Source organism: Chionomys nivalis, chromosome 3 (assembly GCF_950005125.1).
Source record: "Chionomys nivalis chromosome 3, mChiNiv1.1, whole genome shotgun sequence".
Taxonomy (NCBI): Eukaryota; Metazoa; Chordata; class Mammalia; order Rodentia; family Cricetidae; genus Chionomys; species Chionomys nivalis.
The window spans coordinates 59,610,793-59,623,085 of record NC_080088.1 but is presented as its reverse complement, the minus strand read 5'-3'; the positions used below and the strand labels follow the sequence as shown (position 1 = coordinate 59,623,085).

The 12,293-nt window shown below is 48.3% G+C and overlaps 1 protein-coding gene across 4 annotated transcripts in view; it reads left to right on the top strand.

Annotated features, from left to right (window-relative positions):
* Mylk (myosin light chain kinase) overlaps positions 1 to 12,293 on the top strand; it is a 192,151-nt gene that overhangs the window by 140,752 nt on the left and 39,106 nt on the right. For all 4 annotated transcript variants that reach the window (XM_057764119.1, XM_057764118.1, XM_057764120.1 and 1 more), the window contains 3 exons: positions 583 to 710; positions 3,284 to 3,437; positions 10,211 to 10,513. In XM_057764119.1, the coding sequence (XP_057620102.1) occupies positions 583 to 710; positions 3,284 to 3,437; positions 10,211 to 10,513 (585 nt within the window). The remainder of the gene's footprint in view (positions 1 to 582; positions 711 to 3,283; positions 3,438 to 10,210; positions 10,514 to 12,293) is intronic.

Below are 12,293 nucleotides of genomic sequence, written 5' to 3'. Positions count from 1 at the left end.
TACCTCCCCCATATTCTCTCCTGCTTCCTTCCTCTGCCTCCATCTGTGTCTGCCTTATCACAGGCTGCGGGTGGCTTTCCTGTCCCTTCTGCTAAGTTGGACCTTAGTCCTCCAGTCTACCCTGCATGGAGGTGGCCCACATTATACTGCTTTTAGGCCCTGCTCTGTGTGTCCTTGTTTGTTGGCCCTGGGAAGACATTTGAAGGCACAAAGCACACTGAGCCTACCAGCCAGGGTGACTGAAAGTTAGACACGAGTTACTAAGTTACTACTAAATTAAGAAATGAGCTGGAACAGAGATTCAGACCATGGAAGGGGGAGTGGGGGCATAAATGTCACCACAACCAATCCATGAAGAACTATGTTGGGTAAATAGTGTGGGTCACTTCTGGGGATTCTAAAGAGAACAAAGCTAGCAAGGTCCCAGCACTCAGATCTTTGGGAACAGGGGTCGGTATCTCCATGCTTATCTTGAACCTTCCAGAAGAGAAGAGAGGCACTAGTAGACCAACATGGCCAGCGGTAGCAGTGAGATCAGCATGTCTAAGGCCCCTTCCTCACTTTCTACTTGTTACCTCCTAGCTATGCCCCCTCAAATCATCCAGTTCCCTGAGGACCAGAAGGTTCGAGCAGGAGAGCCTGTGGAGCTGTTTGGGAAAGTGACTGGTACCCAGCCCATCACCTGCACGTGGATGAAGTTCCGAAAGCAGGTCAGTCATGGAAGCAGGGTGGCCTCAGGATGGCTTATAGCCCCTGGACCAGAAAATGGAGAAATGCCGTGCTGAAGGGAGTGCGTTGCTCTTCTTCATTTTGGAAATGGAAGAGAGCATGGGGCATGATGTGCATACCTGGAATCCCAGCCCTTGGAAGGTTGAGGCAAGAGAACTGTATGATCAAGGACAGCCCAGCCAGAATCCTGTCCAAATAACGCACAGAGGCCCAGGGATACAGCTTAATGGTAGAACACTCGCTTAGCATCACAAAACCTAGTTACTAAAAAAAAGAAAAGATTATTTTAAAAGAAAAAAATGGGAGAGAACCTATCTACCAAACCCGAGTTCTTACTAATCTTTTCTTCTATGTCTGCCAATGAGCCCCTTTTTTTATAAGCAGTTTGTTTAATAACATTACTCCTGCCCTCATCTGAGTCCATCTGCCTCGACCTCCTTCTGGAGGCAGGAAGAAGGTCTTCTCAGACACCGTCACTTCTGTGATTCTATGCCAGTCTCCTGATTCCCATCTGGTTACAGCTTCCACTTACCACCTGCCAAAAGATCAAAGTGGGTCTTGGTATTTGGGGATCTAAATTGTATATTAAATAGAATTTTGAGCCAGGTGGTGGTGGTGCACGCCTTTAATCCCCAGGAGACAGAGGCAGGAGGATTTCTGAGTTCAAGGCCAGCCTGTTCTACAAAGCAAGTTCTGGGACAAGCTCCAAAACTACACAGAAAAACCCTGTCTTGGAAAACCAAAATTAATAATTAATTAATTTAAAAAATTGGTTGAATGACCTAGAAGTATAGCTATGAATAATAATAATGATCCCTATGAACGCATTTGAATTTCCAAATACCCAGCGTGTAGAGAAACGTGGAGGGCCCAGCTCTTCACTGTCTGTGCTGGTAATGGCACTCATGTGTGTGGTTGGCAGACCACAGAGTAATGGGCTGGTCCTGCATTAGAAAGCTACAGAAGGTATGAGGATTCTTTATAAGCCTCTTCGCCGTTTCCATACCATAAAAACTGTCATAGCCAAGAGATGAGCCACCGGTGTCTGGGAGGAAAGCAGAGCTGGTTTCAAGGGAGGTGGAGAAAAATGTAGCCCCGCCCCTCCTAGACTGATGGACAAAGTAGACTCTCATCCCTTTTCAGAGCTGATTAATCAAATTCAGAACAAAACTTTCTGCAATTGTGAAACCTTTTGGCATCTGTGCTATCTAGTGCGATTGCCAGTGGCCCTGTATGCTGAGTGCATGAAATGTGGCTAACACAATTGAGGAATGTCTTAGTCCCTGTTCTATTGCTGTGAAGAAGCTCCATGACCAAGGCAACTTACAGAAGGAAGACTTGCAGTTTCAGAGGGCTGGTCTCGAACCATCCTAGTTGGGGAGCACGGCTGCAGGCAGGCACGCATGGCACTGGAGCTGGAGCTGAAAGCTTACATCCTTATCCACAGATGCAGGCAGAAGTGATACTGGGCCTGGTGTGGGCTTTTGAAACCTCAAAGCCCACCCCCAGTGACACACCTCCTCCAACAAGACCGTACATTTTAAACTTTACTCCACGAACCTGGAACCAAACACTCAAATATATGAGCATGTGGGGACCACTTCCATTCAGACCACCATGAGAAGCTGCAGTGTTTTTCAGTACTGAGGTCTGAATTTTAGGTTCAGGTCTCCAGGTATGCTAGGCAAGCACTTTACCACCTACCTGTACATCCAGTCTTCTTTTTACTTTTTGAGGAAGGTCTTACTAAGTTGTCCAGGCTGGCCTTGAACTGGTGATCCATCTGACTCCTGAGCAGTTGAGATTACAAGTCCGTGCTACTGTCTGGATAAATTTTTAACTTTAATTAGTTAAAAAGAATCACTGTATACAATTCAATGATGTTAGTTAATACACAAAAGTGTATAAGCCCTAGCGTTACCTAGTTCCTCACCCTAGAAACCAGTTTCATGGGCTCTCCCTCTAGTCTCTGCCATTACTAGTCTCCTTTTTATCCTTATGGATTTGCCTGTTCTGGACATTTCTGATAGACGGAATCATGCAATCTCTCACAGCATCTTTTGTCTCTGCGTGTTTGGGGTTTTTTGAGAGGATGTTCTTGTTTTCGGGGGCTCATTCATGCTGTAACATGATTTGTCACCCTATTACTCTATTTCTTTTCTGGAGAGAGAGAGAGAGAGAGAGAGAGAGAGAGAGAGAGAGAGAGAGAGAGAGAGAGAGAGAGAGAGAGAGAGAGAGAGAGAGAGGACAGTTTCAGCTGTCATCTGTCATCCTCAGGCAAGCCAACCACCTCCCTTGAGACAAGGCGTCTTATTGGCCTGGAGTTCACCAGTTATGCTAGACTGACTGGTCAGCAAGCACCAGGAATCCTCCTGTCTCCACTTCCCCAGCAGTGGCATTACAATATGTACCACAATAGACAAAAGGGACCAACCCCTGCCTCCTCCCCCATGTCCTTGGGAATAGAGAGTGGAGGAGCCTCCCCCATGTCTTACCCACCCTTGGGAATAGAGAGTGGAGGAGCCCCCCCTTTCACTCCCGCCTCTACCTGCAGATCCAGGAGAGCGAGCACATCAAGGTGGAGAACAGCGAGAGCGGCAGCAAGCTCACCATCCTGGCAGCGCGCCAGGAGCACTGTGGCTGCTACACATTGGTGGTGGAGAGCAAGCTGGGCATCAGGCAGGCCCAAGTCAACCTCACCGTCGTGGGTAAGTCTGGGAAACACTCAGCAGGGAGGCAGAGGAGGGGAAGCAAAAGGCATGAACCAAGTATCCAAATGTTGGAGACTTTGGAGGGAGAATATCTGATTCAAACAACCATACGGTATCCGCAAATCGCAGCCCAGGATCCATGCCGCCTCCATAGGACATGGAGCATAAAGACTGCATCACCGTACACTCCAACCTGTAGTCTGGTGCCCCAGGCTAGCTGAACTCTGTCCTTGCCCAGAAGGCCAATGCTGTTTCTTGAGACATGCTCCCCATCCTCCCAACACACTTACAGAGCCCTTAGCCTCTGGCTTCACTGAGAACTATGAGACATGAGGTAGGTCTCTTCCGAACTTGGTGGCCTCCAGGTATGACATGCCACCCAGTGCTTCCCTTTGCCTTTGAGGGGTCTCTTTCCTTTGGTCCAGTTCCTGGGCTCCTGGGTCTCCACCATCCTCACTTCCCCCAACTTTTTATTCTCTGCTTGTTCCTCACAGCAGTGGGAGAAGTTGCCATATCTTAGCCAAATACACAGGCATTAATTACCCTCCTGCAGTGATTTGCCTTCCTGCAGGGCTCCGCTTTCTGTACCCCCACCCCTGGGCACACCCTGTGCTCTGTCACCCCCAGCTGGCGCTCTGTGGCTACCTGCCCCTTGCTTCCATGCCCCTTGGTGTGCAGAGACTGCTCCTCTAGCATCACGGTGACTCTTAATCCCACTACTTCCCCTTTCCTTCTCTGTGACCCCCCACTAAACTGAACCCATATTTAGACCGAGTCTCAAGCTTGCATGTTCCCTTTCCCAGTCACTGTTTCTGGACCCCAGTCTGTCTTCTGACACGTCTGAATTGCTGAGTGGTTTCCTCCCATAGGTAATCCTCGGTGCCTTTCCTTGGTCTTGCTTCCCCATGTGGCAGGTGCACAGTACAGTAGAGGGACAAAGGGTAGCTAGGTGGATAGTAGACTAACTATTTTGTGTCTGTGTGGACCTCCACATGTGGGGTGCATGAACAACTTTGACCTGGTAGCCATTGGCATGCACATTAGACTTGAGTGGGTTTTCCAGTTGATCTTGACCTTCAGGCTTATAGGGTTTCCTTTGTAAAAATTAGAAAAAGGAGCTCCTTTGGGGTTCAGTGTGAAGACTACACCCCAGCTTCACAGCAGGGCTCACAGCCTAGCCTTGGACCTACGAGAACAAAAGAGTTTTAGAAAAGGCTGTGGGCCACAGTGGTTAGAACTCACCTATAGGAACCTATCTATGGAATCTTCCAGGGATAAAGTTGGCAGTTGGTGATGACTTAGAAGCTCTCTTCTCCATTACTTTATGGTCCTTGACTTTGGTCCCAGTTTTCCTCTTCTATCTTTATCTCATATCTTCACTTTAGGTTCCAAATGGAAAGGTATGTTTCCAACCATACATAAGGAAAACTAAGGGGAGAATTGGCCTCAAACTCTCAAAGACCTGCCCTCCAGAGGTACCCACGGACCTGGGGAAGGAAGGGTGAAGAGTGGAGAATTTCTCCAAGATGAAGAAACCCTGGCTGGGGACCTCAGTTTGGTGACATGCAGTCTGGAGAGCTGCCACATGCTAGGGAGTTCATTGTTGACCTTGCTTTCCCACCTTGAGCCCTGGGGAACCTTGTAGCATCTGTCTCCAGGTCCTAAGCAGTAGGAAGGAGTGAGATCTTAGAGAAAAGGAGTTCAAGAACACAGAGCATCAGTGCACACTCCCACCATGGACCCCATTTATCTCTGCTTCTCTGTTGTCCTTTCCCGCTTCCTGTCTGTGTCCTCACTCAGTGCCCATCATTCTGGCTCATGTCCCTTCTTCATTTCATCTTCCTCTGACCCCTCCCTTCCTTTGATTCCTTAGATCTGGAAGGTGGGTGTACCAAGGAGTCATGGAATGAGTTTCTTGCCTAAAAGAGAACCCAATCTCTCTCTCTCTCTCTCTCTCTCTCTCTCTCTCTCTCTCTCTCTCTCTCTCTCTCTCTCTCCCTCTCTCTCTCTCGTAACTCTAGATGTTGATTTCTATAATTTCCCAAGGAGTCAGGAACTTTTGAGGGATTGATACTTGCTATGCATTTAGATCTATACCTGAAAGTACTGGCCGACTCACACCCCAGTGCCCCCCCCCCCCCCCCCCCAGGCATCAGGACCTGCTCTTCCTCAGTGTTTCCCATTCATCTGTCCCTGTTGCAGTGACTTTGGGCTCAGAAACTTCTATCTGCTTTTCTGGACCCAGTACTCCCTGCCCCCACTGGGGCCGCCCCTTTGCGGTGCCACACTCCCCTCCCCCAGTCCCACTGTAGGAGCCGCAGTTCTGGCCTTTTATGGTTGAGTTTCTTATTCTCCACGGCCAGTGCTGACAGGGCCATCGGTGTGGCTGCCTGCCAGCTGGCAGGAGCAACATGTTAAATGCCGTTCTGGGAGGGGAATGGAATGGAGAGCGGGCTTTCTGTCTGCCTCCCCCACCCCAGAGCTAAGAATAGAATCCCTCAATAAAATGAAGACTTGTATTGATGGCCACAGCAAGGCTACATTCATTCAGAGTCCATGAATTTAGACTTAGGCCAAAGTAAACCAGGATTAAGCTGATTTACCTCCGCGTCTCCAGGGACATCTGCATATTATCTGATCAGCGTTTACTAAGTAGATGTAAACGTAAATGAGATAAAACAGAAATTGTTCCACCTACGCCAGACAGTTTTCAAGCACTTGAGAAGCATCCACTTGATGGGCCAGCTAAATAAGGCCGGTTAAAGGCAACTTGTGCTTGCTAGCTGCAGAGATCTCTCATGGCACATTCTTTGAAGAGCTGTTTCCTTTCCAGATCACCCATGATTCATATCTTCAAATCAATAAAAACTAGCACTTAAACTAGCTGAGGGATCCTTAGCTATTTCTGAGACTAATTATTATTGTATTTTAAGAAGCAGTGTAAGAATTAGCAACACTGCGTGGCCTGGGCCTGGTCCTGCACCATTGTTCCGTGTGGCCTGGGAGAGGAGGGAGGAGGAGCAGTGGCCTCTACCTAACTCTAAAGGAGAAAAACAAAGTAGAGAGAACCCTAAACACCCAACATACACTAAACACCTTCTGAGTTTTAAACTTGTATGATTTGAAAGGGTGGGGGATGGTCCTTAGAGGGGCTTGGCTCAACAGTATAAACAAGATGCTCTCTTGATCTCATTCTGCCTGATAACCTAGAAAGGACCAAACCCTTTCTGGTACACAGAGTTGTGGGACTCTCCTTGTGGCCTTCGCTGACTAGTGAGTGTTCCAGTTTGCTCTGATAATGAACCCTGGCCGAAAGCAACCTTTGGCGCGCGCGCGGGGCGGGGGGGGGGGGGGGTATCATTTAGCTTACAATTCAAGGTTACAGTCCATCATTTCAGGGCACCCAAGGCTGGAACTTGAACAGCAAGTTCACTTTACAACCACAGCCAAGACCAAAGAGACTAAATGCATCTTAGTTTTCTGCTAGTTCTTCCCCCTCATACTCTTCAGGACCCTCGTGATGGCCTGAGTCTGCCTGCACCTGTTAGTGATCAAGACATTCTCCCATAGACATGCCCACAGGCCAACCTGCTCTATATAATTCCTTGTTGAGAATTTCTTCCCAGCTGATTCTTGGTTGTGCCAGACTGACAGTTAAAATGGAGCAGCACACTGAACGCAGCCTCGGCCTCCAAGAGTCCCTTTCCAAGAGTGTGCTGCAGTTCAGGCCGGCGGCTGTTGAATTCGAGAAATATGCATGGCCATCTAGGTGGGCTTAGAGGCTCACAGACATTGTGTGGGCAAACACACAGAGGGCAAGGGGAAGCTAGGCTAGTGGGAAACCTCACAGACAAGGTCATCCGTTTTCCCAGGAATAGGAACCCTTTACTGAGCACAAAGTCTTGCAGCTGGAGCTATGAGGAACCCTTCCCTTGGAAGGGTTTCCCATTTTGTCAGCCATGTCTCCAGGGAGCCCTGGGAGAATTCTGAGGAAGCGTGGGTCCAACCGCAAACACAAGCCAGTCTCTTGTTTGCCAGGTACTGCCCAGGCTGAATGCGTCTGTCTTCAGCAAGGAGGCTCATGGGAGAACCCTGGTTCCACCTAAGGGTTCTCATCGCTGGGTAGTTTGACACATGTGGGCTCCATAGGTTGAAAAGAATAGAGAGCAGCAGACACAGCCCATGGCTCTGGGGACATGGGTGGAGGAGGGGTCCCAAACTTCTAGGACTTGTGAACTCTTTCCTGGGCACCAAATTCCTTCGCAGTGGCAACGCCGTACTTGGAATGTAGGCTTCCCTCTGCACATTCTGCACCTTCTCTTGTGCTGCCTGTGGGAAACTCCGTCCCATGTAAACCAGAGGCATCTGCCTCAGGGTCGGCACAACGCTGAGCTCTCTGAGTTGCTGTTCCCAAAGCAAAGCAGAGAGGAGGGAATCAGCCAATGGACAGGGTCTTCACTTGTATAAACCTCCAGGACTGCGTCTGCCAGGAGGTCTGGGACGGGGACAGTGAGAACTTTCTGCCCCCAGCAGGCTCTTTTACTTCCTTAGCTGGTTTCCAGAAGACTTGAACCACTTGCCTTTAAGAGGATTTAGAATAATAAACATCTTTGCCAACACCAGAAATGTTTCTAAAAAAGACCAATCTATCCTTCAGAGCAAACAGATTTTCTAAGAGAACATCTTAAACAACCAGTGAAAGTGGCTCCATTGCAGGAGGCCACCAGTGTGGCTGTGACCCTGGCTGCAGTGATGGGAGGTGGCTCTGGCATGATCCCGGAGTCACTCCTAGAGTAGAGCCAGCCTTTGGTTTCTGGGCACAAAAGGCACCAGGCAGTGGATATTAAGCTGGAATGTGGAAGAAGGAGACAGCAGATTGGGGGTGGAGTTCAGTTGATAGAGCACCTCTCTAGCCAACATGACACCCTGAGTTCTAGGCCCCAGCACCACATAAACCAGGTGTCCTGGCACTACCTACAATCAAAGGACTCTAAAGTGGAGTCAGGAGGATCAGAAGCTCAGGATCATCTTTGACTAGAGAATGAGTTCAAGGCCAATGTGGGTCATGAGGCCCTATTTAAATAAATAAATAAACAAACAAACAAATAAATGAGAGGGGGAAAAAGAATCAAAATGGAGGAGTGAAAAGGAATGTGTGTGTACAAATGAAGATGTACTTTTATATTTGCATACATAAATCTGTGTGTGTGTGTGTTTGTGCGCGCGCGTGCGTGCACGCGTGTGAGCACATGTGTGCACACACAGGCACATATAGATGTTTCTTCACAGGGTCATAGAGCCATGTATCAGAATTTCTTTCGCCTTCCTGTTTGGCTGGGAGTAAGAGAAGAGATAGAAGTCAATTACTTGCCTGTCCATGTTTGTATACTCAGTACTTGCAGAAATCCTAAGAGCTACATGTTAACACCGTTTTCCCAGTAAGAAAGACAAACACACTGGCCTTAAATTTACTGGCATTCACATACAAATCCACATAATGTGGTTTTAATTGCTTCTCTGTAAGGGAACTCAGACTTGGTTGGTGGAGGAGGAAGGGTTTTCTGTAAATAACAGACACATGTAGCTAACCAAACAACTGCAGAAACGAATCAGAAAAATAGTTTGGTTCAGATAAGCAACTCAGAGCACTCAGAGAAACTCGGGGACCTTGTTAGACTGTTGGCTGCCACGGTATGGCCTGGAATGAGCAACATTACTGGGCTAAGCCCAGGTCATCCGAGTGGGAAGGCAGCCAGGCAAAGGGCCACTTCTCTCTTGTGTCTTCAGTCCGTTTTCTATCCCTTAGTCAGGGACAGCGATGGTTTACAGTTGTGGCTCCCTTCTGCATTCCAGTCCCATGAGAGTTGAAGGTGTTGGGTAAGGTCTGCTGCCTGGTGGTAAAACATGCATGCGCTCGGCATGTATGGTATTCTGCAACACCAAAACCCAAAACAGCAACGAAGAAGTAATACAGAAGTGGTTTTTTTTTCCCACTATAAGGCTAGAAATAAGCTTCTTAGTAACAATAACCATTAGTCAAGTCAGCCGCCTTCTAAGAATGCCTCACAGCACTCTGTCCAGATGAGAAAACTGAGGCACAGCGTTTAATAGGTACTGGGCGGGGACAGATCTGTGTTCAAAGCCAGATCTACCTGTTTTAAGAACATATCTGTTGTGCTATCAAGCATCTTAATGGGACAACATTTCCCAAGTTCCAGAGAAAGTGATGTCACAGGTCAGTGGCTTTGAGCCTGAAAGACACATGGCACCACACACACACTCACACACACACTCTCACACACACACTCTCACACACACATACACACACAACTTTCTCTCAAAACATGTTTTTTATGGAAAATAGTCTACAGCTCCTACATAGCTTCCTAGATCTGTTTACTCTGAAAAAAAAATTGTTTGTGACTTGGACCAAGTGCAGGAAAGCACAACTTGTGGTCTGCATAACTAGCCCAGGATAACGTTTCTTCCGAGCAGGAAGGTATCCATGGGACTTTCAGACCTGGTAGCTTTGTGCATTGCTAACCCGGGATGTATGAAAGATTGAGAGCAAGACATGGAGAACTGGGCTTGAATTCACTAGCCAGTTCTCCTTCTCAAGAATGTTTCAGTTTAGGACTGGTTGATTCTGGGGTGGGGTGTGTGCACAAGAGAGAGGCATCCTAGACGTTATTCCTAGCATTGGAGTTGAGGGAAGTTCTTTCTCTGCAGTCCTGTTGAATTTGAGGGACACTGTGCTTCTTCATCCCCAGATAAGCCAGACCCCCCAGCTGGTACACCCTGTGCATCTGACATACGGAGTTCCTCGCTGACCCTGTCCTGGTATGGCTCGTCCTATGATGGAGGGAGTGCCGTACAGTCCTACAATGTGGAGATCTGGGACACAGAGGACAAGATGTGGAAGGAACTAGCCACCTGCCGCAGCACCTCTTACAATGTCCAAGACCTGCTGCCTGACCGCGAGTATAAATTCCGGGTGCGTGCCGTCAACGTCTATGGAACCAGCGAGCCAAGCCAGGAGTCTGAACTCACAGCCGTGGGAGAGAAACCTGAGGGTAGGCTGCCTTCATTTCTTCCTGGGCTCGAAATAAATATGCACGAATTTGGACCTAATCTACAGAGGGAGGGAGAGACTGGATATGGAGGAGTGGCTGGCAGTACCTTTGGTGGTCTTACTTTATAAGACTGTGTCGCTGACCCATCCTTTGAAAGAAGTTCCGAGGGTCATTCAGAAACTCGTTAGCCAAGGTGCTGAGGCTGTAAGTCAGCGTCAGAATATCTTCCTAAGGTACAATGTGTGCTACCACTGATATCACACTCAGTGAAAGTATGGTACTAGAAAGGTTGTGACCCTGCCACCAGGCGGTGATGGTGTGCTCATCCGGCAGGTGGGCTGTTAGGCAGACCTCAGGTTCCTCTGCTCACCTCTCACCCCTTCCCTGCTTCTGTTGCTCTCACAGGTGAGTGTCGACTCCGCCTCAGTGTTCAGGTTACAGGACAGATAAGGAACTCAAGCTGAAGGAGGAATACACAGACAGCTACAAGGAGACAGATGCATCTCACTAGGGTGATGTAAATAAAGAGAGGGAAGGACAGCTGGGTAAGCGTGGAAAATCCTGCCAGGAAGGTCGAAAAGCTTCTTGAAGGAGGTGACACTTAAGCTGTGTCTTGGAAAAGGGACTGGTACACTGAGAAGCAGGGGAGATAAGGAAGGGCATTCCACACAAAGGAGAGAGCCTGAGCAAGGGTAGGAAGTGAGAGAAACAGGTGCCATTTGAGAAGCTGAAGTGTAGCAAGGGCATAGGTTATTGGAGATGAAACAGAAGGAAGCGAAAAGGATAGTGTAGATAAGATCAGTGTTCACCGAAGTTCTGCAGACAAGAGAGGGAGATGATGTGGCTGGCCTGTTTGTTAGAAAGCAAACTTGGGATAAAATCACAGTGTTCACCAGAGCTTTGCAGACAAGAGAAGAAGATGATGTGGCTGGCCTGTTGTTAGAAAGCAAACTTGGGAAGCAGTAAAGCTTTGCCACTCAAATACGACTGCAGTGTGGCAGCCTTGTGTATCCCCTGGCTTCCTGAAGCCTCATTTTGGCACAGTTTGCTCCTGAAGGCATTCATATACCATGAACACTTAAGAAGCCTTACGGTTGCTGATGGCCTAGAAGATGAGTCTGGAGTCAGCCAGGTTCCCATGAGCCTCTGTGATCCCAGCCTGGTAGAGGAATGAGAGGAGCATGAACTAGATCTCCCTAGGATAGAGTGGACCACTCTTGATGAGTTTGGGGTGAGGGGATTAGAGAGAGATGAGAGGATTCTAAGACGACTCCCTAGTTCCTGGCTTAGATAACCAAGCACACATTCAAGAGACAAAGAGACAATTAGAGGATTATTATTTTAAGTCATGTGACTGATGCTAGCCATTGAGCATCTGTCGTATGACAACATCCTCATCTTTACATTCTCCACTTCGGTCCTCGTAGCCCAGTGACACAGGCAGTGCCGCCATTGCCCTCCTCGGACAGAAGTAGACATAGAGGGGTGGAACTTTTTGTCTAAGGTCACAGAGCTTGTGAATGGAGTGTATGAACCCAGAGCTGTCTAGCCCGAAGCTTGTTCTCCTTCGGTCAGATTGAGGGAAGAGGTTTGTCAGGATGTCCCCCCACTGACTTGGGGAACTTGATAACAAAGAGACTGGGAGATGGTGAGGGTCTTAGTTTCAGACTAGTTTAGTAGAGGTATCTGAGGGATACCTGAAGGGAGGGGTCACCACCTTGGGAGGAAGACTCAAACAAGGGCTAGAGATTAGGAAAGCTTTGCTGTTTAATAGAGAACT